Source organism: Microcaecilia unicolor, chromosome 10 (genome assembly GCF_901765095.1).
Source record: "Microcaecilia unicolor chromosome 10, aMicUni1.1, whole genome shotgun sequence".
Lineage (NCBI taxonomy): Eukaryota > Metazoa > Chordata > Amphibia > Gymnophiona > Siphonopidae > Microcaecilia > Microcaecilia unicolor.
The window spans coordinates 117,722,878-117,745,406 of NC_044040.1; the positions used below are offsets into that span (position 1 = coordinate 117,722,878).

The window sequence follows — 22,529 nt, forward strand, 5'->3', positions numbered from 1 at the left end:
AGTCCCGCCTGGCTAAGTTGCCTTTTAAAGGCAAGCTGCTCTTTGGGGTCGAGCTGGACAAAATTGTGACCGATCTCGGCACGTCTAAGGGCAAGAGGTTACCAGAGGTCAGGGCTCGGGCCAGTGCTCGCCCCGGTATCTCCAGAGGACGGTTTCAGGAAGCCCGTCGGTACCGCCCGGGCAAGTCGGGCTCCTCTGCCCCCTCTTCCTTCAAGAGGAACTTCTCCCCCAAGCAGCATTCCTTTCGCAGAGACCGCCATCCCGGAGGTGCGCCCTCCGGTCCTCCCCCAGGGTCTCGTACCCAATGACGGGGTCCTGGTCCATGGCCCAGTGCAGATTGGAGGACGCCTGTCCTCGTTTCTGGGCGAGTGGACCAGGGTAACTTCAGACGCTTGGGTGCTGGAAGTCATCAGAGACGGCTACAAGCTAGAGTTCTGCCGACCCTTAAGAGACGGGTTTGTACTCTCTCCCTGCAAGTCTCCGGTCAAAGCTGTGGCAGTGCAGCAGACCTTGGACAATCTGATCCGCCTGGGTGCGGTCGTTACGGTGCCAGAAAATCAGCTTGGCAAGGGACGTTACTCCTTTTACTTTGTGGTATCAAAGAAAGGAGGTTCTGTACGGCCTATCCTCGACCTCAAAGGGGTCAATCGGGCCTTGAAAGATCGGCACTTTCGAATGGAGACTCTCCGCTCTGTTATAGCGGCAGTGAAGGCAGGGGAGTTCCTGGCATCCTTGGACATCAAGGAAGCTTACTTGCATATTCCCATCTGGCCTCCTCATCAACGCTTTCTGCGTTTTGCAGTCCTGGGCCGACACTTCCAGTTCAGAGCCCTCCTGTTCGGGTTGGCTACTGCTCCGCGGACCTTCTCCAAAGTAATGGTGGTCATCGCGGCCTTCCTGCGAAAAGAAGGAGTACAAGTCCATCCTTATCTGGACGACTGGTTGATCCGAGCCTCCTCTTATGCAGAGTGCGGCAAAGCTGTGGACCGGGTGATAGCTCTTTTGAGCTCCCTGGGGTGGATCATCAACTGGGAGAAAAGCCAGCTACGCCCGACTCAGTCCCTGGAGTATCTGGGAGTTCGATTCGACACCCAAGTGGGCAGAGTGTTCCTGCCGGACAATCGGATTGTCAAACTTCAGGCTCAGGTGGACCAGTTCCTAGTAGCCTCTCCGCTTCGGGCTTGGGACTATGTGCAGCTGTTGGGCTCTATGACGGCCACGATGGAAGTAGTGCCCTGGGCCAGGGCTCATATGAGACCACTACAACACTCTCTGCTGCAGCGCTGTGTGCCTTCCCTTGGACCCAGCAGTGCACAGGGCGCTGAGCTGGTGGCTGAAGACAGACAAGTTGTCTGCAGGGATGCCTCTTGTGACCCCGGAGTGGATTGTCGTCACGACGGGCGCCTCTTTGACGGGCTGGGGAGCCCACTGCTTGGGAAGGACAGCGCAGGGGCTCTGATCTCCTGCAGAGGCAAAGTGGTCTATCAACCTCCTGGAATTCAGAGCCATTCGGTTGGCGCTTTTGGAGTTCCTCCCAGTACTGGCGTTGAAGCCAGTACGGGTCCTGTCGGACAATGCCACGGCTGTGGCCTATGTCAACCGCCAGGGAGGTACCAAGAGCGCCCCTCTAGCCAAGGAAGCCATGAATCTATGCCAGTGGGCGGAAGCGAACCTGGAACAGCTGTCAGCGGCCCACATTGCCGGAGTCATGAATGTCAAGGCGGACTTTCTCAGTCGCCATACCTTGGATCCCGGAGAGTGGCAGTTATCGGCTCAGGCGTTCTTGGACATCACGAAGCGCTGGGGCCAGCCGAGCCTAGATCTGATGGCGTCATCAGCCAATTGCCAAGTGCCACACTTTTTCAGCAGAGGACGGGACCCTCGATCTCTGGGAGTAGATGCTCTTCTCCAACAGTGGCCAACACAAGAGCTTCTCTATGTGTTCCCGCCCTGGCCCATGTTGGGCAGGGTACTAGACCGGGTGGCAAAGCATCCGGGCCGGATAATCCTGGTGGGTCCGGACTGGCCCAGACGTCCCTGGTATGCGGACTTGATCAGGCTCTCAGTGGACGACCCTCTGCGGCTGCCAGTGGAGCAGGGCCTGTTGCATCAGGGTCCCGTGGTGATGGAGGATCCCTCCCCCTTTGGTCTTACGGCCTGGCTATTGAGCGGCAGCGTCTGAGGAAGAAGGGCTTCTCAGACAAGGTCATCGCCACTATGCTGAGAGCGAGGAAGCGCTCTACTTCTACTGCTTACGCCAGGGTTTGGCGTACCTTTGCAGCGTGGTGTGAAGCAGGCTCACTTTCTCCCTTCACTGCTCCAATTTCTTCAGTGCTGGCGTTCCTGCAAGAAGGTCTGGAGAAAGGCCTGTCGCTCAGTTCCCTTATCCAGGTAGCGGCTCTGGCTTCCTTCAGGGGCCGCCTGAAGGGTGCTTCCCTGGCTTCGCAGCCAGATGTGGTACGTTTTCTCAAGGGAGTTAATCACCTGCGCCCTCCTCTGCACTCAGTGGTGCCTGCGTGGAATCTCAACCTGGTGCTAAGAGCCTTGCAGAAGCCGCCTTTTGAACCCTTGTCAAGGGCATCTCTGAAAGACCTGACGTTGAAAGCAGTCTTTTTGGTGGCTATCACTTCAGCCAGAAGAGTTTCCGAGCTCCAGGCACTCTCATGTCGAGAGCCTTTTCTGCAGTTCACTGAGGCAGGAGTGACTATTCGCACAGTGCCTTCCTTCCTGCCCAAGATTGTTTCTCGCTTCCATGTGAATCAGCAGCTCTGTCTCCCTTCCTTTCGTAGGGAGGACTACCCAGAGGAATACTCTGCTCTCAAATATCTGGATGTGAGACGAGTCATCATCAGATACTTGGAAGTGACCAATGATTTCCGGAAATCGGATCATCTGTTTATCCTGTTTGCAGGTCCTCGTAAGGGTCTGCAGGCTGCTAAGCCTACAGTGGCAAGATGGGTCAAGGAAGCCATTGCAGCGGCTTATGTGGCCGCGGGGAAGGTGCCGCCTATCCAGCTGCAGGCTCACTCCACTAGAGCTCAGGCGGCCTCGATGGCAGAGGCCGGGTCCGTCTCCTTGGAAGAGATTTGCAAGGCGGCAACTTGGGCATCGGCCCATACCTTCTCCAGGCATTACCGCTTGACTGTGGCTGCTCGGGCGGAGGCCCGGTTTGGAGCTTCAGTGTTGCGGTCAGGGATTTCTATGTCCCGCCCTGGGTGAGTACTGCTTCGGTACATCCCACCAGTCTATGGATTGATCAGCATGATGATATGGAAGGTAAAATTATGTATCATACCTGATAATTTTCTTTCTATTAATCATAGCTGATCAATCCATAGCCCCTCCCAGATATCTGTACTGTTTATATTCTGGTTGCATTTCAGGTTCAAGTTTAGTCTTCAGTTCCTGTTCAGGAGGACTTCGTGTTCAAGTTTTTTCAATTGGATTCTTCAAGAGTTGAGACGAGTTTGTGTTACAGTGAGCTGCTGCATTCCTCTCCCCTCCGTTTTACGGGGCTGGATTGAGACCTAAATTCTGCCGGCGCTCCCTCCCGCTTCGTGCGGCTGTAGGGCAGCTTTGTACCCCTCCCGCTTCGGCGGTGTTAGGGTCAGTCAGCTCCTCCCGCAGTTGCGGTTGCAGGATAAGCCAGATCCCCCCGCGTCGGCGGGTGTGGTGTCCCTCCCCCGCTCCGCGGGGATGAGCTGGACGGATTCCCCTCCCCCACTTGTGTGGGAATGAGCTGGGTTAATTCCCCTCCCCCGTTTCGGCGGTGGTGAGCTGGGCAGAGTGTCCCTTTGTGGGTGTAATTCTCTAAGTGCTGAGTTCTGCGGATGGAGCTTGGATATCGACATACTGAGGAGTTTCCGGCAGCACATGACCATATATAGGGAGGCAAAAGGATTGCTCTCTATCTCCACCTGCTGGTAGATGGACACAACCCACCAGTCTATGGATTGATCAGCTATGATTAATGGAAAGAAAATTATCAGGTATGATACATAATTTTACCTTACTCACCTGTAGCAGGTGTTCTCCAAGGACAGCAGGACAAGTAATTCTCACATATCCTCTCACTTACCCTAGGAGTTGCATTCTTTATGCTTTTTTATCCAACTGTGTGTCTGGCACAATTTGGGCAGGCGAAAAGGCACTCACACATGTGAGGTGGGGTCCTGCCAAAGGTTTCTGGAAGTTATAGAACACTGGGTAGTGTTCGCCCCGGGGCTGCAGCAGGGAGGTCACCCATTTGTGAGGATAGTTGTCCTGCTGTCTTCGGAGAATATTTTCTATAGGTGAGTAACCGCTATATCTATAAATGTATTGCTCCTACACATCATCTATATATATAAAAGGCACCACTGAAGCCTCCAGCCGGAAGTGTGAAGCGCCAGAGATATCCGGTTTCCCCATGAGTGAAGGAAAACAGCACAGCAGGAAATCCCACGAAACAGTGAAGGACTCAGAGGGGGGAGGGGAGAGAGATGCCCTCACTCTCTCTGTAACAAAAACACAGAACAGCAGGAAACAACACTGAAGGACTGGACTCGGAGGGGGGAGGGGGAGGGAGAGAGGGCAGGGACACACACACTCCCACATGCACACTCTGAAGAAAACCTTGCTAGCCCCCGTTTCATTTGCATCAGAAACGGGGTTTTTTTTTACTAGTTATTCATAGTTGCTGGATACAGACAGTCATAAACATTATATATGAGTGTGATTATCTCTGCCTTCTTTTCTCTTTCCTTTGTAGATGTCACAATGGCAAAATCAGCCAAACTGATTCAGCAGCAGTTGGAAAAGGAGCTGTAAGTAATTGGCATCTTATTTCTTTTGCCTGATCTGATGGCCGCCTCTGTGTTTTTAGTTTGCTTCCTGCAAGGAAAAGCTTAGAATTTGAGAGAGACATAGTTAATCTTTTTTTTTTAACTAGCTGCAGTTCCAAAAATAGTCTACAGTATTTTAAAATACACACATCTGATATTTCTTTTTTTTATTACCAAGTAGATGTAAGTGCTCCACCATAATATACATAAGTACTGTAGTGCTATGATTGTGACTCTGAAAAGCCTGTACTAATATCATCCATATATACTTAAGAAGAGAAAACAACTTGCTGAGACACCCAATATAACATGAACGAATGTCGTCATCAGCAGAAGACGAATCCAGAGACTTGTAGGTTATGCCCATCTACCAGCAGGTGGAGATAGAAAGCACTAAACTGAACTGTTTCCTGTAGGACGGTATGCTCCTTGGTCAGCTAGTTATCTCCAGCAGGCGGTAGACGGTTACTCTCAAGCTCCTGGTCTGGTCTTCTGCTTGGCTCCTCTTCTGGGTTTTCCGGTTCAGTTGAGCCTGGGGGCACCTGGCCTGGGTCAGTGCCGATACTTGGGGTGCACCTGGTGGTGCCAGGTACCTACAACCCTGACCCCCCCCCCCCCCCTTCTCCTTCCTTACAGACTAAAAAAAAAAAAAAACAGCAGTCTTGGGGAAATTTAGCAGTGCATTGCTGATTCTGTGGCTGTATTTGAAGGGAGAGGCTTGCTAACCCTACTTTGAGCACTGCCTTTACCTTGTCTCCATGTGGGGGTGAGTACAGCTTTAACTTTTATAGCCTTGCTGGTGCAAGTCGCAGTTTCTCTGCCTCTTTGCTCCCGATAGTGGCAGAAGCAGTGAAACACTTCTCTCGCTGTGGAAAACGACAGGCAGTGTCGGGGCAGTGCCCAGTCTCTGTTTTGGGCTCTGAATCAGCCATCTCTAAATCCGGCACAGTCAAGTTCCTGTATAGGCTCTTTTCAGCCTTCCCTCACTGACTTGGGGAACCCCTGCTGCCATTTTGGAATGCCGCGATTTGGCTTCCACAGGAGAGGGCTGACAGGATTTGGCTTAGAACTTGGGTGTGTCTCCTGATTTCCCATCAGGGCTTCATGCTGTGTATGAATTGACTGGGTTGGAGATAAGCTCTGCTGTGCAGGAACCCTTTTCTCCTGACCTTGTTTTACTTCTCCAAGGCTAGTAGTTGTTGTTGACCTGTCTGGAGATCCGCTACCTGCTGATCTAGAGTTCCAATTGCCTCTGAGTGTGAATCTATATGATTTTCCGCATCTTCTAACCTGGATCCCAATTCGCGTATCTGCCCCGAGCGTCACCAGGTCAGCCCGAAGCACTTTTATGTCTGATCTGATATCTTGCATCCATTCCTTCAGATCTGGGAGAATCGCCACCTCGGATTCCTCCGATTCTTTTCTTGAGGTAGGTAAGTCTGTTTGGAAAGAATTCCCAGAGATTGCCTTTTTGTGCTGCATCGTGGCCTCCAGCATGCTTCCTTGCTGCATTTTCCCCCCACCGGGGCAGGCAAACCGAGAGAAGTCCACCGCCTCCTGCCGCAAACTCATTGTTCGTCAAGCTTATGAACTTCATTATTGACCTGCTCCTCACTTGTAAATTTAACGCAAGGTGCCTGGGTTTCGCTGAAAAGTTCCTGTGGGTTGGAGGGACTTCCGGTTGGACTATGGAGGAGTGAGAAGGTAGTAAATCGCTGCTTCGGAGCGCCCGTCATAATCAGGTATCAGAATCAGCATTTTTCCTCCTGAAAGAAAAAGTCTGTTTAATCTTTCATGGTTTGAGAACAAAACGACCTCTGTGAAGCTAATTACCAGAGCGAATGGCCGCCAAATCTTTGTGGAAAGAGAGTCGAGAGAAGGGGCGATTAACAGAGTCCAAGATGGCGGACAAAAGTTTACTGCCGTTGCTGACGCCGAGCTCTCAGTGGGCAGCGGAGATAATAACGGAGGTCAAAGCGGCGGTGGAGCAGATGGTGGAATCCAAATTTCAACGGATCCTGGATAAATTGGACGGGATAGAGGAGAGGTATGTGGCAATGGTAGCGGATCTTCAAGTGGTGCAACAGCGAGTGGGGAACATTGAAGATGCAGTGCAAAAGGTGACGGAGGAGCAGCCACAACTTTTAAAGCGCTTATTGGCTCTGGAGGAGAAGTTAGAAGATTTAGAAAATCGTTCCCGATGAAACAATTTAAGGTTGGTGAGCCTTCCGGAAATCCTTATAGAAAAAGACTTAAGGAAATTTCTGGAGGACTGGCTTCCCAAAGCTGCGGCACTGCCAGACCTGGTGGGCGATTTTTGGATGGAGAGGGCTCATCAGCTGGGACAGCGTAAAGCAGGAGGAGATCGCCCCAGAGTGGTCATCTTTAGGGTGCTTAATTATACCCATAAAATGTTGGTACTTCAAGCACTATGGGGGGGGGGGGGGGGGGCAAGCAGCTGCATTACCACAGTACCCGCATTTTGTGCTTCCAGGATTACTCTGCTAAGGTGTCCGCAGCCCAGAAAGCTTTTGTGCCAGTGTGCTCCCAATTATTTGAGCTAAAACTCCTCTTCAGCTTACTTTACCCAGCGAGGCTGAAAGTAGTGGATCGCGGACAGGAACACTTTTTTGATTGGGTGGAAGTAGCGAGAGTATTTTTGGATAAGAGGGCGGCCACGAGTTCTGAAAAGGTCTTATTGTTGGGAGTATCGAGTGCCTAACACATGCGGGGCGACCTTAAAGTGGCTAAAGCCAGGCTGGCAGAAGGAAATAACAGTCTACAGTTCTATTGAAGTTATTAAGCTGGATGGTGTGAGTGGAGTCGCACTAAAATGGACAGTTCGGGTAAACAAGCTCAGGGGAATCATCCGTTGGTGCAGTCATACATCAGCTACGCGGGACACAACAGAATGTGGAGAGCTGTGGTCAAACTACCAGCGGCTGAGGGAGATGAATCCCTTGCGAGGCAACAAACTGGAGTTAGCCATCAGTTGTGGGGCGTCAGACATCTTGAAAATGGAACCATGCCGAGTTGCATGGAAGCAGTTGACTTTTGTGGACCCGTTATGAACATTCAATAAGAGTTCATAGGAGTTCATTTGTTGGGTGATTGTGAGTATGGAATAGTATGAATGGGGGGGGGGGGGGCTCAAGAGGGTTTTTTATTAATTTTTTAAGGAGGGATTTTAATTGTTTATTATAAGTGCTTATAGCTTTGTTTGGGGTGAGTCTGAATGTGGAGAGTGTGAGTTGGTGTGTGCTTCTCGTGCTTTATTTTTACTGTTATGGAGTTAAGGGGACTGGCTTTTGAGGGTCGTTCTTAGGGATGAGGGTTTTGGGGGAAGATTCCTATTCCTTGAGTGGGCACCTCTGGGCCCAGGCATGGAGGGTTCCGGGTGGCATACGGAACAGATGGGGTTATGGGAGAGGGGAGGGCCTGGGGGAATGGGGGGGAGGGAAGGGGTTTGAGATGGGAAGTTGAAAGACGGGAGGGTACAATGCTCAGTAGTCTAGGCAGTTCTTTCCTGGTCTACAGCTTAGTGGGTTGGTCACTTTACAGTCTGGGGGGGGGGTGGAGGCTGGGACACACCTTCAGCTTTTCTGTAGAATGGATGTCATCTAGTAGGAATACTGTTTCATGGGAGCGCTTGGGAATCGGTTAAGATGTCGGGGTTAAAGTTCATTCTCCGAGGACAAGCAGGCTGCTTGTTCTCACAAATGGGTGACGTCCACGGCAGCCCCTCCGATCGGAGATCTTCCTAGCAACAGAGTTTGCTAGTTCTCGCGCGCGCGCGCCCGCAGGCAGTCTTCCCACCCGAAATCGCTCATGTTCGCTAGTCTCCTTTTTTCCGTGGCTTGGGACGGCTGTTTTTTCGGTCGCTCTGCACCCCTAGGAGATCCCTCGCGATTCGTGGTCTTTTTTCTCTTTTAAATTTTACCTCTATTTCTAGTGTTGGCCCGTAAGTTTTCTTTCGTGGTCGAGTGCGGCTTTTTTCACCGTCCGTTCATTTTTTGGTGAGTTTTTGGTGCCTTTTTTCACCATCGCGGATTTCGATTTTGCCGGCGTGATTTTTCCGCCCATGTCATCGAAGCCTTCCAGCGGCTTCAAACCGTGCACCCAGTGCGGCCGGATAATCTCTCTCACTGATAGGCACGCTTCTTGCCTTCAGTGTCTGGGGGCTGGGCACCGTCTTCAGGCCTGTAATCTCTGTCTTCTTTTGAAGAGGAGAACTCAGGCGGCGAGATTAGCCCAATGGAACAGTTTGTTCGAGACTTCATCCGGCGCGTCGACATCCTCCGTTCCGCGGTCCTCGGCATCGGAGCCTTCGGTACCGCGCCCATCATCGACTTCGGTACCGCGTTCATCGGTACCGACATCGAGGCCTTCGGTATCGAAGTCATCGTCTGTTGCAGCTGCGAGACCGGGATCATTCCTCGTGAGGATGTCGTCGGAGGGTGCTTCGATGTCTGGAGTGCAGGTGAGGGCTGTCCATTCCCCTGCTGGTGGCGGTGAGCCCATGAGCAGGTCTTCGCCTGTCTCGAGGGCTCCCGCGGTACAGCCCCCCCGGGATCGACCCTCTTCGGACCCGGACCCGAGGAAACGTTTGGATTCGACATCTTCCTCTTTGGTACCGGGGGGTACCGAGGCCGTGCGTCATGCTAAGGCAAAGAAGCACCGGCATCGGTCACCCTCCAAGCGTGGTACCGAGAGCTCTGGGTCGCCGGTACTGCCGGCACCCAAGCGTCGACATCGGGAGGACCGCTCACCCTCCATTCAGGAGGTGTCGATGTGTTCCCCTGTGGACAGCCCGGTACCGCCTCCATCCCCGGAACAGATTCGCAGCTCGTCGCCGGTACCGGCCCCACCGCCTTTCTCCACAGCCTCTCTGAACGAGAACCTCAGGGCCGTCTTTCCGGGGATCCTGGAGGAGCTGTTTTGCCCTTCTCCTCCGGTACCGGGGGTGCTTGCGCCGCCGGTGTCGTCGAGTGAGGCGACGGCTGGGCCCCCGTCTGCGGTGAGGACGCCCGCCCCGGTACCGCTTGCGGTGCCGGTGCTGGCCGCCTCCCAGGAGGGCTCCCCGACGACGTCGATGGAGGGAGCTCCATCGTCTCCGCTATGGGAGTCCTCTTCTCGATGCTCCCACCGTGGCCGTGTTTCCACGGAGTCGAGGCGGGCGCAGCTTCGGACCGAAGTCCACCAGCTGGTGTCCGACACTGATGAGGAGGCCTCGTGGGAAGCAGAGGAAGGCATCGGATATTTCTCTGACGAGGAGTCTGACGGTCTTCCTTCTGATCCTACTCCCTCGCCTGAAAGACAGCTTTCTCCTCCGGAGAGTCTCTCTTTCGCGGCCTTTGTCTGGGAAATGTCTACGGCAATTCTCTTTCCCATGGTCACGGAGGATGAGCCGAGACCTGAGATGCTGGAGCTCTTGGACTATCCTTCGCCACCTAAGGAATCGTCCACAGTACCCATGCATCATGTCTTCAAGAAGACATTGCTGGCGAACCGGGCGAAACCCTTAACTACGCCCCACATCCCCAAGAAGATCGAATCTCAATATCGGATCCATGGGGACTCGGAGTTGATGCGGACTCAGTTGCCACACGACTCTGGTGTGGTGTATCTGGCCCTCAAGAAGACCAGGAGTTCTAGAGAGTATGCTTCGGCGCCCCCGGACAAAGACTCTAAAACCTTGGACTCCTTTGGGCGGAAGGCCTACCATTCTGCAATGCTCATCGCCAAAATCCAGTCCTTCCAGCTCTACACAAGCATACACATGCGGAACAATGTGCGGCAGTTGGCGGACTTGGTGGAGAAGCTCCCTTCTGAGCAGGCCAAGCCCTTTCAGCAGGTGGTCAGGCAGCTGAAGGCGTGTAGGAAATTCCTGGCCAGGGGGGGTCTTTGACTCTTTTGATGTTGCATCCAGGGCTGCTGTGCAGGGTGTGGTGATGCGCAGGCTCTCATGGCTGCGCGCCTCCGACCTGGAAAATCGAATCCAGCAGCGGATTGCGGATGCCCCTTGCCAGGGGGACAATGTTTTTGGGGACAAGGTCGAACAGGTGGTTGAACAGCTCCACCAGCGGGATACCACTTTCGACAAGTTCTCCCGCCGGCCGCCTTCAGCCTCTACCTCTTCGGGTAGACGTTTTTATGGGGGAAGGAGGACGGTTCCCTATTCTTCCGGTAAGCGTAGGTACAATCCTCCTTCCCGCCAGCCTGCTGCTCAGGCTAAACCCCAGCGCGCTCGCTCTCATCAGCGCGCGCGCCTCAGGCCCCTGCGGCGCCCCAGCAAAAGTCAGGGGCGGGCTTTTGACTGGCTCCTGCAGAGCATAGCCGACGTTCCAGTGCCTGTGCCGGACGGCCTACCGGTCGGGGGGAGGTTAAAATTTTTTCACCAAAGGTGGCCTCTTGTAACCTCCGATCAGTGGGTTCTCCAAATAGTCCGGCCAGGGTACTCTCTCAATTTGACCTCAAAGCCTCCAAATTGCCCACCGGGAGCTCAGTCCTTCATCCTCCAGAACAGGCAGGTACTTGCAGAGGAACTTTCCGCCCTTCTCAGCGCCAATGCGGTCGAGCCCGTGCCACCGGGGCAAGAAGGGCTGGGATTCTATTCCAGGTACTTCCTTGTGGAAAAGAAAACAGGGGGGATGCGTCCCATCCTAGACCTAAGGGCCCTGAACAAATATCTGGTCCGAGAAAAGTTCAGGATGCTTTCCCTGGGCACCCTTCTTCCCATGATTCAACAGGACGATTGGCTGTGCTCTCTGGACTTAAAGGATGCCTATACACACATCCTGATTCTGCCAGCTCACAGGCAGTATCTTCGATTTCGTCAGGGAACACGGCATTTTCAGTACTGTGTGCTACCCTTTCGGCTCGCCTCTGCACCCAGAGTGTTCACCAAATGCCTAGCCATAGTAGCGGCTTCTCTACGCAGGCTGGGAGTGCATGTGTTCCCTTACCTCGACAATTGGCTGGTAAAGAACACCTCCGAGGCAGGAGCTCAGCAGTCCATGCAGGTGACTATTCGACTCCTGGAGCTGCTAGGGTTTGTGATAAATTATCCGAAGTCCCACCTTCTTCCAGTTCAGAAACTCGAATTCATAGGATCTCTGCTGAATTCTCAGATGGCCCGTGCCTACCTTCCAGAGACCAGGGCCGACAATCTGCTGACCTTTGTCTCCTCGGTGCGGGCGTCTCAGCAGATCACAGCTTGGCAGATGTTGAGATTGCTCGGCCACATGGCTTCCACGGTTCACTTGACTCCCATGGCCCGCCTTTTTATGAGATCAGCTCAATGGACCCCAGCCTCCCAGTGGTGCCAGGCTGCTGGGAGCCTAGAGGATGTGGTCCGCTTGTCCACCAGGTTTCTTCTCTCCCTTCATTGGTGGACAATTCGATCCAATTTGACCCTGGGACATCCCTTCCAGATTCCTCAGCCGCAAAAGGTGCTGACCACGGACGCGTCACTCCTGGGGTGGGGAGTGCATGTCGATGGGCTCCACACCCAGGGGACTTGGTCCGTCCAGGAACAAGGTCTACAGATCAACCTCCTGGAGTTGCGAGCGGTCTGGAATGCTCTGAAGGCTTTCAGGGATCGGCTGTCCCATCAAATTATCCAAATTCAGACAGACAACCAGGTTGCTATGTATTACATCAACAAGCAGGGGGGCACCGGATCTCGCCCCCTGTGTTAGGAAGCCGTCGGCATTGGGCACGCCGGTTCGGCATGTGGCTCCAGGCCACGTATCTGGCAGGCGTAAACAACAGTCTGGCCGACAGATTGAGCAGGATCATGCAACCGCACGAGTGTTCGCTCAGTTCCAGAGTGGTTCGCGAGATCTTCCAAGTGTGGGGCACCCCCTTGGTGGACCTCTTTGCCACAGACCAATCACAAGGTCCCTCAGTTCTGTTCCAGGCTGCAGGCCCACGGCAGACTAGCGTCGGATGCTTTCCTTCTGTTTTGGGGGGAAGGCCTCCTGTACGCGTATCCTCCCATTCCTCTGATAGGGAGGACTTTGCTGAAACTCAAGCAAGACAGGGGAACCATGATTTTGATTGCTCCTTTTTGGCCTCGTCAGATCTGGTTCCCTCTTCTTCTGGAGTTTTCTTCCGAAGAACCGTGGAGATTGGATTGCTTTCCAACCCTCATCACGCAGAACGAGGGGGCGCTTCTCCATCCCAGCCTCCGGTCTCTGGCCCTCACGGCCTGGATGTTGAGAGCGTAGACTTCGCCTCCTTGGGTCTCTCAGAGGGTGTCTCCGGAGTCTTGCTTGCTTCCAGGAAAGATTCTACCAAGAGGAGTTATTTTTTCCTCTGGCGACGGTTTGCTGTGTGGTGTGATGGCAAGGCCTTAGATCCTCGTTCTTGTCCTATACAGACCCTGCTTGAATACCTTCTACATTTATCGGAGTCTGGTCTTAAAACCAACTCTGTAAGGGTTCATCTTAGTGCGATTAGTGCATACCATTACCATGTGGAAGGTAAACCGATCTCTGGACAGCCTTTAGTAGTTCGCTTCATGAGAGGTTTGCTTTTGTCAAAGCCCCCACTCAAACCTCCTACAGTGTCATGGGATCTCAATGTCGTTCTCACCCAGCTGATGAAACCTCCTTTTGAGCCACTGGACTCCTGTCATCTGAAGTACTTGACCTGGAAGGTCATTTTCTTGGTGGCAGTTACTTCAGCTCGCAGAGTCAGTGAGCTTCAAGCCTTGGTGGCTCATGCTCCTTATACCAAATTTCATCATAACAGGGTAGTCCTCCGCACTCACCCTAAGTTCTTGCCGAAGGTGGTGTCGGAGTTCCATCTGAACCAGTCAATTGTCTTGCCAACATTCTTTCCCCGTCCTCATACCCGCCCTGCTGAACGTCAACTGCACACATTGGACTGCAAGCAAGCATTGGCCTTCTACCTGGAGCGGACAAGCCCACACAGACAGTCCGCCCAACTTTTTATTTCTTTTGATCCCAACAGGAGGGGAGTGGCTGTCGGGAAACGCACCATATCCAATTGGCTAGCAGATTGCATTTCCTTCACTTACGCCCAGGCTGGGCTGACTCTTGAGGGTCATGTCACGGCTCATAGTGTTAGAGCCATGGCGGCGTCAGTGGCCCACTTGAAGTCAGCCACTATTGAAGAGATTTGCAAGGCTGCGACGTGGTCATCTGTCCACACATTCACATCTCACTACTGCCTTCAGCAGGATTCCCGATGCGACAGTCGGTTTGGGCAGTCAGTGCTGCAGAATCTGTTTGGGGTTTAGAATCCAACTCCACCCCCCTAGGCCCATTTTTATTCTGTTCCAGGCTGCACTCTCAGTTAGTTGGAAAAGTTTAGGTCAATCTCAGATATGTCCTCGCCGTTGCGAGGCCCAATTGACCATGTTTGTTGTTTTGAGTGAGCCTGGGGGCTAGGGATACCCCATTTGTGAGAACAAGCAGCCTGCTTGTCCTCGGAGAAAGCGAATGCTACATACCTGTAGAAGGTATTCTCCGAGGACAGCAGGCTGATTGTTCTCACCTACCCGCCCGCCTCCTCTTTGGAGTTGTGTCTTCCCTTCTCTTGTTTTTGCTTGGTACGGGACTAGCGAACACGAGCGATTTCGGGCGGGAAGATGGCCGCGCATGCGCGCGTCGCGGGCGCGCGCAAGAACTAGCAAACTCTGTTGCTAGGAAGATCTCCAATCGGAGGGGCTGCCGTGGACGTCACCCATTTGTGAGAGCAATCAGCCTGCTGTCCTCGGAGAATACCTTCTACAGGTATGTAGCATTCGCTCTACTTGGAATGTAGGTGGTATTCACTCGCCAATTAAAAGACAAAAATTGTTAAAAGCTCTTAGGGACAGGGGGACCTCGGTTGCCTTTCTACAGGAGACTCATCTCTCAACAGCGGAACACTTAAAACTAAAAAGGTGGTGGGTTGGAGAAATTTTCGAGGCTCCAGCAGCAGGTAGGAGGGCGGATATAGTGATCCTGATCAAAAAGGGACTGCGTTTGGAGACTAAGAAGGTTATAGTAGATCCAGAAGGCAGGTTTGTTTTGGCTTCGGTGGTATTGGAACGTCAACCTCTCCTGTTGTGTAATCTCTATGCTCCTAATGTTTTTGAGAAAGAATTCTTTGTGCGGGTTATTCGTATGATTCTTGATCTGGGTGATTTGCCGATAGTATTGGGTGGAGATTTGAGTGATGTGGCGGACCCAACTTTGGACCGCTCTAGGCCAACGGATAGGGAATTGGCTAGGACAGAGAGAGGGGTGAGCTTGTTGGATTCAGCACTAGGTTTAGTGGATGTGTGGAGGACTCTTAATCCTTTGGAAAGAGATTACACGCATGTATCTAGAGTACATTCCACGATGTCCAGAATAGATTATTTGCTGCTTTCTAGGGAACTTCTAACTCAGGTGAAGGAGGTTAAAATAGGCCCGATAATGATTTCCAATCATGCATGGGTTGAATTAGGGTTGCAGGGGAGGGACCCGTCGTCCTTGGGGGATGTTTCCACCTTTTTTCTATAGGGATAGTCATTGTCTGCCGTTAAATATAAGCCACATTGAGCCTGCAAATTGGTGGGAAAATGTGGGATACAAATGCTACATATAAATAATATAAGGTTTCTAATGAGCGCCATAGATCAAACCCTACACTGTTTTGGGAGGCGGCTAAAGCGGTCCTCAGAGTGGAGATCATCTCTTATGTCAGTTTCCAGAGGAAGGTGAGGCGCAGGGAGGTGCTTCGCTTGGAACAGCGAGTAACATCACTCCGGAGACAATATGGGGTAGAACAGTCCTTACGGGTTAAGACACAATTGTTGGAAGCACAGCAAGCCCTGAACGAATTGTTGCATGAAAAGGCGAAGAGGTCCTGGGCTTACTATAGGTATCAACTTTATTGGTTTGCCAACAAGGGAAGCAGATTAATGGCTAGGCTCGCACATGGTAGTTCAGGGCGTTAATATCCACGTTGGTAGATTCAAGGGGAGTTTGGAAGCATGAGGATGGGGCTATAAACAAGATCCTCTCAGAGTTCTTTGCTAAACTGTATGAACCGCAGTCTCCACCGCCAATAGCCAGTGAGGTTTATCTCTCTAGTATGGATTTACCTAGGGTCACAGAGTCAGAGTTAGCCCTGCTGAACGAGCCTATCGCTGTGGAGGAGGTGGAGTGGGTAATTCGGCAGAGTGCACTGGGAAAGACCCCAGGGCCAGATGGTCTACGTAGCGAGTTCTATAAACTTTTACAGTCGGAGGTTAGCCCGGTGTTGGCGGATGTTTTCAACAGTCTTATTCAAAGGGGGCAATTACCGCATCATCTTAATGCGGCTCAAATTATAGTTCTTCAGAAGCCGGGTAAACCAGCGGACCGCACAGAGTCGTATCACCCAATCTCGTTACTTAATACGGAAGTAAAATTTTTGGTCAAGATTATGGCCAATAGGCTAGCAAGAATACGTCCTTCATTGGTGGCCGAACCCCAGGTGGGGTTCACTCGAGGGAGGGTGATTGTGAAAAACATGAGAAGAATACTGGCAGCGTTGGAGACCATTAGTTCGGAGAAGGAACAGACATTACTAGTAAGTTTTGATGCAGAAAAAGCGTTTGACAGAGTGGAATGGGGGTTCATGTTTGGGGTTTTGGAAGCTTATGGTATAGAGGGTTGGTTTGTTAAAGCTGTGCGGACTTTGTACACAGACCCGAAGGCGCAGGTGTGTGCTAATGGAATGCTATCGGACTGGTTCCCAATTAGAAGAATTCTTCTAGGTCTGAATATAGCTGGATTTCATCTAGGTTATTCGATGGGCAGAATGAGAACCCTACAAACTAACGAACGCATTATCATCAAACCCGCAGACAAAGGAGGCGCAGTGGTAATTATGGACATACAAAAATACATTGAAGAGGGGCACAGACAGCTCTCAGACAATAAATACTACAGGAAACTAACTGAGGACCCCACACAGGATTACACAAAACAGCTGAAAGACCTTATCAAAACATTTCCTACACAAGCGCAACCTCACCTGAAGAAACTCATACCAAATCAACCTTCCGTGGGCACATTTTACATGCTACCCAAGATCCACAAACTGGGAAACCCTGGCAGACCAATCATATCAGGTATTGGCACACTCACGGAAGAAATATCTGGATTCATAGAGGGAATTCTGAAACCTCTCGTACACAAAACTAACAGCTTCATACAAGACACCACAGACTTTCTGAATAAATTGAAAAATATCAAGCAACTACCACCTAACACCCTTCTGGTCACGATGGATGTAGAATCACTATACAGCAACATTCCACATGCGGATGGCATAGCTGCATGTGGAAGACTCCTAAAAAAAAATCCACACTGGACCATCAATACTCACCAGAAACTATTACAAAATTAATCAAATTCATTTTAACTCACAACTACTTCCACTTTAACAATGATATCTATCTGCAAATAATGGGCACTGCGATGGGCACCAGGACAGCACCCCAATATGCCAACCTTTTTATGGCTGAGCTGGAAGAGACATTTCTGAATACACACCAGACCAAACCTCTAAAATACTACCGGTACATCGATGACATTTTTATGATTTGGACGGAGGGTGAAGAAACTCTGAAACAATTTTATTCTGCATTCAATACATACCATCCTACAATCAGATTCAAAATTGACTACTCCCCAGAAAAAGTCAATTTTTTGGACACCACGGTCTCAATCAGTGATGGCTGTATACAAACATCTATATACAAGAAACCCACAGACAGATGTAGCTACCTCCACAACTCCAGCTTCCACCCTTCACATACAAAAAGATCCATCATTTACAGCCAAGCCACAAGATACCACCGTATCTGCTCTGACCCAGGGGACAGAGACAGACACCTTAAAACCCTGACTGAATCCTTCAAACAGAAGGGCTACAACCCCAAAATAATCTCCAAGAATATTGCCTCCTCCCTCAAAACACCCAGGGAGAATCTGCTACAGTACAAGGAGAAAAAATCCACAGACAGAATCCCGCTTGTAGTGACATACAATCCAGAGCTGGAAAAACTGAGGAAAATCATAAGAGATCTACAACCTATACTCCAGGAGGATGAATTACTGAAAGAGATATTCCCATCCCCACCAGTACTGGCCTTCCGACAGCCACCCAATTTAAAACACAAGCTAATCAGAAGTAAACTTCCTTCACAGACTGAAAAAGAAAAGGGCACGTTTCCCTGTAACACATCCAGCTGCAAGCTATGCCAGAACATTTCACAAGACCCCACAGTCATTCACAAGGGAAAAATATTCAACATAAAGGACTATTTTACATGCTCATCTTCCAATGTGGTATATATCATTCAATGTAAAAAATGTAACGAAGGATGCTATATTAGAGAAAGAGGCCAGATGCTTAAGACAAGATTCAATTTACATAGACATCATATGAACAATACTGGTGCCAGCAGAGTTCCCACGCCTGTTGGTCAACATTTTACAGGACCAGGACACTGTACCAGTGATTTCACAGTGAGAATCCTCAAAGGTAACTTTAAAACCATACAAGAACGTAAGACCTTTGAAGTCAGAATGATTGAATATTTTAACACCCAACAGAAAGGACTTAACAAGGATCTGGGGTTCCTAGCCCATTATAAACCATAAAGCTGTATGTCTCTGTTGATCACCCTCCCCTCACCTATCCACACCCACCCTGTTAGAATATCAATGATATGCTTTGATGTCCCCATGCATACTTCCTACCCACCCCCCTCCTCCCACCCTGTCAGACTGTCATAGTAATGCTTGAATGTTTTCACTTATATACACTGTCAGCTAGCACATTTGCTTATTTCCGATCTGAGGAAGAAGGGCAACCTTCGAAAGCTAATCAAGAAATGTATTAAGTTATGTCCAATAAAAAAGGTATCATCTTATTTTCTTTTCCATGTTTTATTTTGTTTGATTTCTATTGATAACCTTAAGAGTGGACTAACACGGCTACCACACTCCTCTACTTAACAGCTAACAGAAAACAGCTAATCTCCATAGTCTTTTCCACTTAGTTTTAAAAGCTTTGTACCAAAGCATTAACAGATAGAATCTAACAGCCACTGCAGGATCTAATTTAGTATTGCCCCCCACCCTCCCCAACACCCACCCACCCCTAGGACAACTCCTCATTTATAGTCAGTTATTGTAATTAGGGTAACAAGCAAGGAGTGCTCTTATAGAGTTTTAAATATATTTCACCACCATCTAAGAAGGAAATACTAAATAAATCATACAATATACTATATAAAGTAAAAGACACTTTTATATTAGGCTAATATCCTTAATACTGTAGCAAGTTTTAAATTATTGAAAAACTAAAAAACACTAAGATGGAGTCAGCAGTCCAGCAGCGAGAGGGGTGCTATCCAGTCTTTTGCATTGAGTGTCACATGTATGATTATCTCCCAGTTGGTGAGATGTCATATGTTTGCGCCCGATGCAAAGAGCTCCTAGCTCTTAGAGAACGTGTCCGTTCTCTTGAGGCTAGAGTAGCAGACTTGGTGGAGCTGAGGGAGTCAGAGAGGTACATAGAGGAGACCTACAGGGATGTTGTAGAGAAGTCCCACCTCCAGTCTAGTAGCCCTTGTGCTACCTTGGAGGAGGGAGGTCTTCTAGAAGGAGAGCATCACCCTGGTGAAGTAGGAAGTACTCCTGTAGCCAGGACCTGCCCACCAGGGGATGTACTATCCTCTCGCACCGAGGATATGTCTCCAAGTGCTGCCCGGGAGGGAAAGGTTAGGACAGCTGTTGTAGTTGGTGATTCGATCATTAGGCATATAGATAGCTGGGTGGCTGGTGGACGTGAGGATCGCCTGGTGACTTGCCTGCCTGGTGCGAAGGTGGCGGACCTCACGCGTCACCTAGATAGGATTTTAGATAGTGCTGGAGAGGAGTCCGCTGTCTTGGTACATGTGGGTACCAATGACGTAGGAAAATGTGGGAGAGAGGTTCTGGAAGCCAAATTTAGGCTCTTAGGTAGAAAGCTCAAATCCAGATCCTCTAGGGTAGCATTTTCTGAAATGCTACCTGTTCCACGTGCAGGGCCCAAGAGACAGGCAGAGCTCCAGAGTCTCAATGCGTGGATGAGACGATGGTGCAGGGAGGAGGGTTTTAGGTTTGTAAGGAACTGGGCAACATTCTGGGGAAGGGGGAGCCTATTCCGAAAGGATGGGCTCCACCTTAACCAGGGTGGGACCAGGCTGCTGGCGTCAGCATTTAAAAAGGAGATAGAGCAGCTTTTAAACTAGAAATGGGGGGAAGGCCGACAGTCGCTCAAAAGCGCATGGTTCCGGAAAAGGTATCTTGCAAAGATACCTCACAAACAGGGAAGATAGGGTTTCTGGATAGTGAGGTTGCACAACAGACCATGGTAGACCAGGTGCCCTTAAATACAACTAAAGATCAGACAAAAGATGTCAAATCAATAGTGTCAGGTACTAAGCATCATGCAAATAAGAACAACAAACATACTTTGAAATGTCTATATGCAAATGCTAGGAGTCTAAGAAATAAGATGGGAGAGTTGGAATATATTGCACTAAACGAAAAATTGGATATAATAGGCATTACTGAGACCTGGTGGAAGGAGGATAACCAGTGGGACACTGTCATACCGGGGTACAAAGTATATCGTAGTGATAGGGTGGACCGGACTGGTGGAGGGGTAGCATTGTATATTAACGAGAGCCTTGACTCAGATAGATTACAAATTCAGCAGGACACAAATCACACCTTTGAATCATTGTGGGTTGAAATTCCATGTATAAAAGGGAAAAAAACGGTGATAGGAGTGTACTACCGTCCGCCTCGCCAGGATGAGCAGGTAGACACAGAAATGATAAAAGAAATCAGAGACGCGAACAAAATGGGCAATGTGATAATAATGGGTGACTTCAATTATCCAAATATAGACTGGGTAAATGTAACATCGGGACACGCTACAGAGATACAATTCCTTGATGAAATCAAGGACAGCTTTATGGAGCAACTGGTGCAGGAGCCGACGAGAGAAGGAAAAATTCTAGACTTGGTCCTTAGTGGAGCGCATGATCTGGTGAGGGACGTTATGGTACTGGGGCCGCTTGATAACAGTGACCATAATATGATCAGTTTTGATATCGACCTTGAAGTAACTGTACACAGAAAGTCAAATACGTTAGCGTTTAACTTTAAAAAAGGAGACTGATAAAATGAGAAGAACGGTAAAAAAAAAACTTAGGGGGGCAACTGAGAGAGTAAAAACTGTACAACAGGCGTGGACGCTGTTCAAAAATACCATCCTGGAGGCCCAGGCCATACATATTCCGCGAATTAGAAAAGAAAGACGGAACTCCAAAAGACAGCCGGCCTGGTTGAAAAGTGAGGTGAAGGAAGCTATTAGGGCTAAAAGAAACGCCTTCAGAAAATGGAAGGAACCGTCTGAAAATAACAAGAAGCAGCATAAGGAGTGTCAAAGCAAATGCAAGGCGCAGATAAAGAAGGCCAAGAGGGATTACGAAAAAAAGATAGCATTAGATGCAAAAAAACATAGTAAAAAATTTTTTCGGTATATTAAAAGCAGGAAGCCGGCAAAAGAATCGGTTGGGCCGCTGGATGACCGAGGGGTAAAAGGGGCGATCAAGGAAGACAAAGACATAGCGGAGAGACTGAATAAATTCTTTGCTTCGGTCTTCACCGAGGAAGATTTGGGTGGGATACCGGTGTCGGAAATGGTATTTCAAGCGGACGAGTCGGAGAAACTTACTGACTTCATGGTAAACCTGGAGGACGTAATGGGGCAGTTCAGCAAACTGAAGAGTAGCAAATCTCCTGGACCGGATGGTATTCATCCTAGAGTACTGATAGAACTGAAAAATGAGCTTGCGGAGCTACTGCTAGTGATATGCAACATCCTTAAAATCGAGCGTGGTACCGGAAGATTGGAGGGTGGCCAATGTAACGCCCATTTTTAAAAAAGGCTCCAGGGGAGATCCGGGAAATTATAGACCGGTGAGTCTAACGTCGGTGCCGGGGAAAATGGTAGAGGCTATTATTAAAAACAAAATTACAGAGCACATCCGAGGACATGGATTACTGAGACCGAGTCAGCACGGCTTTTGTGTGGGGAAATCTTGCCTGACCAATTTACTTCAATTCTTTGAAGGAGTAAACAAACATGTGGACAAAGGGGAGCCGGTTGATATTGTGTATCTGGTTTTCAAAAGGCGTTTGACAAGGTACCTCATGAAAGGCTACAGAGGAAATTGGAGGGTCATGGGATAGGAGGAAATGTCCTATTGTGGATTAAAAACTGGTTGAAGGATAGGAAACAGAGAGTGGGGTTAAATGGGCAGTATTCACAATGGAGAAGGGTAGTTAGTGGGGTTCCTCAGGGGTCTGTGCTAGGACCGCTGCTTTTTAATATATTTATAAGTGATTTAGAGATGGGAGTAACTAGCGAGGTAATTAAATTTGCTGATGACACAAAGTTATTCAAAGTCTTTAACTCGCGACAGGATTGTGAAAAATTACAAGAGGACCTTACGAGACTGGGAGACTGGGCGGCTACATGGCAGATGACGTTTAATGTGAGCAAGTGCAAGGTGAAGCATGTGGGAAAAAAGAACCCGAATTATAGCTACGTCATGCAAGGTTCCACGTTAGGAGTTACAGACCAAGAAAG

At 49.9% G+C, this 22,529-nt stretch overlaps 1 protein-coding gene across 2 annotated transcripts in view; it reads left to right on the forward strand.

Annotated features, from left to right (window-relative positions):
• The window catches only part of SRPRB (SRP receptor subunit beta), a 269,053-nt gene that overhangs the window by 207,337 nt on the left and 39,187 nt on the right, over positions 1-22,529 (forward strand). For both annotated transcript variants that reach the window (XM_030216497.1, XM_030216498.1), the window contains one exon: positions 4,751-4,805. In XM_030216497.1, the coding sequence (XP_030072357.1) occupies positions 4,751-4,805 (55 nt within the window). The remainder of the gene's footprint in view (positions 1-4,750; positions 4,806-22,529) is intronic.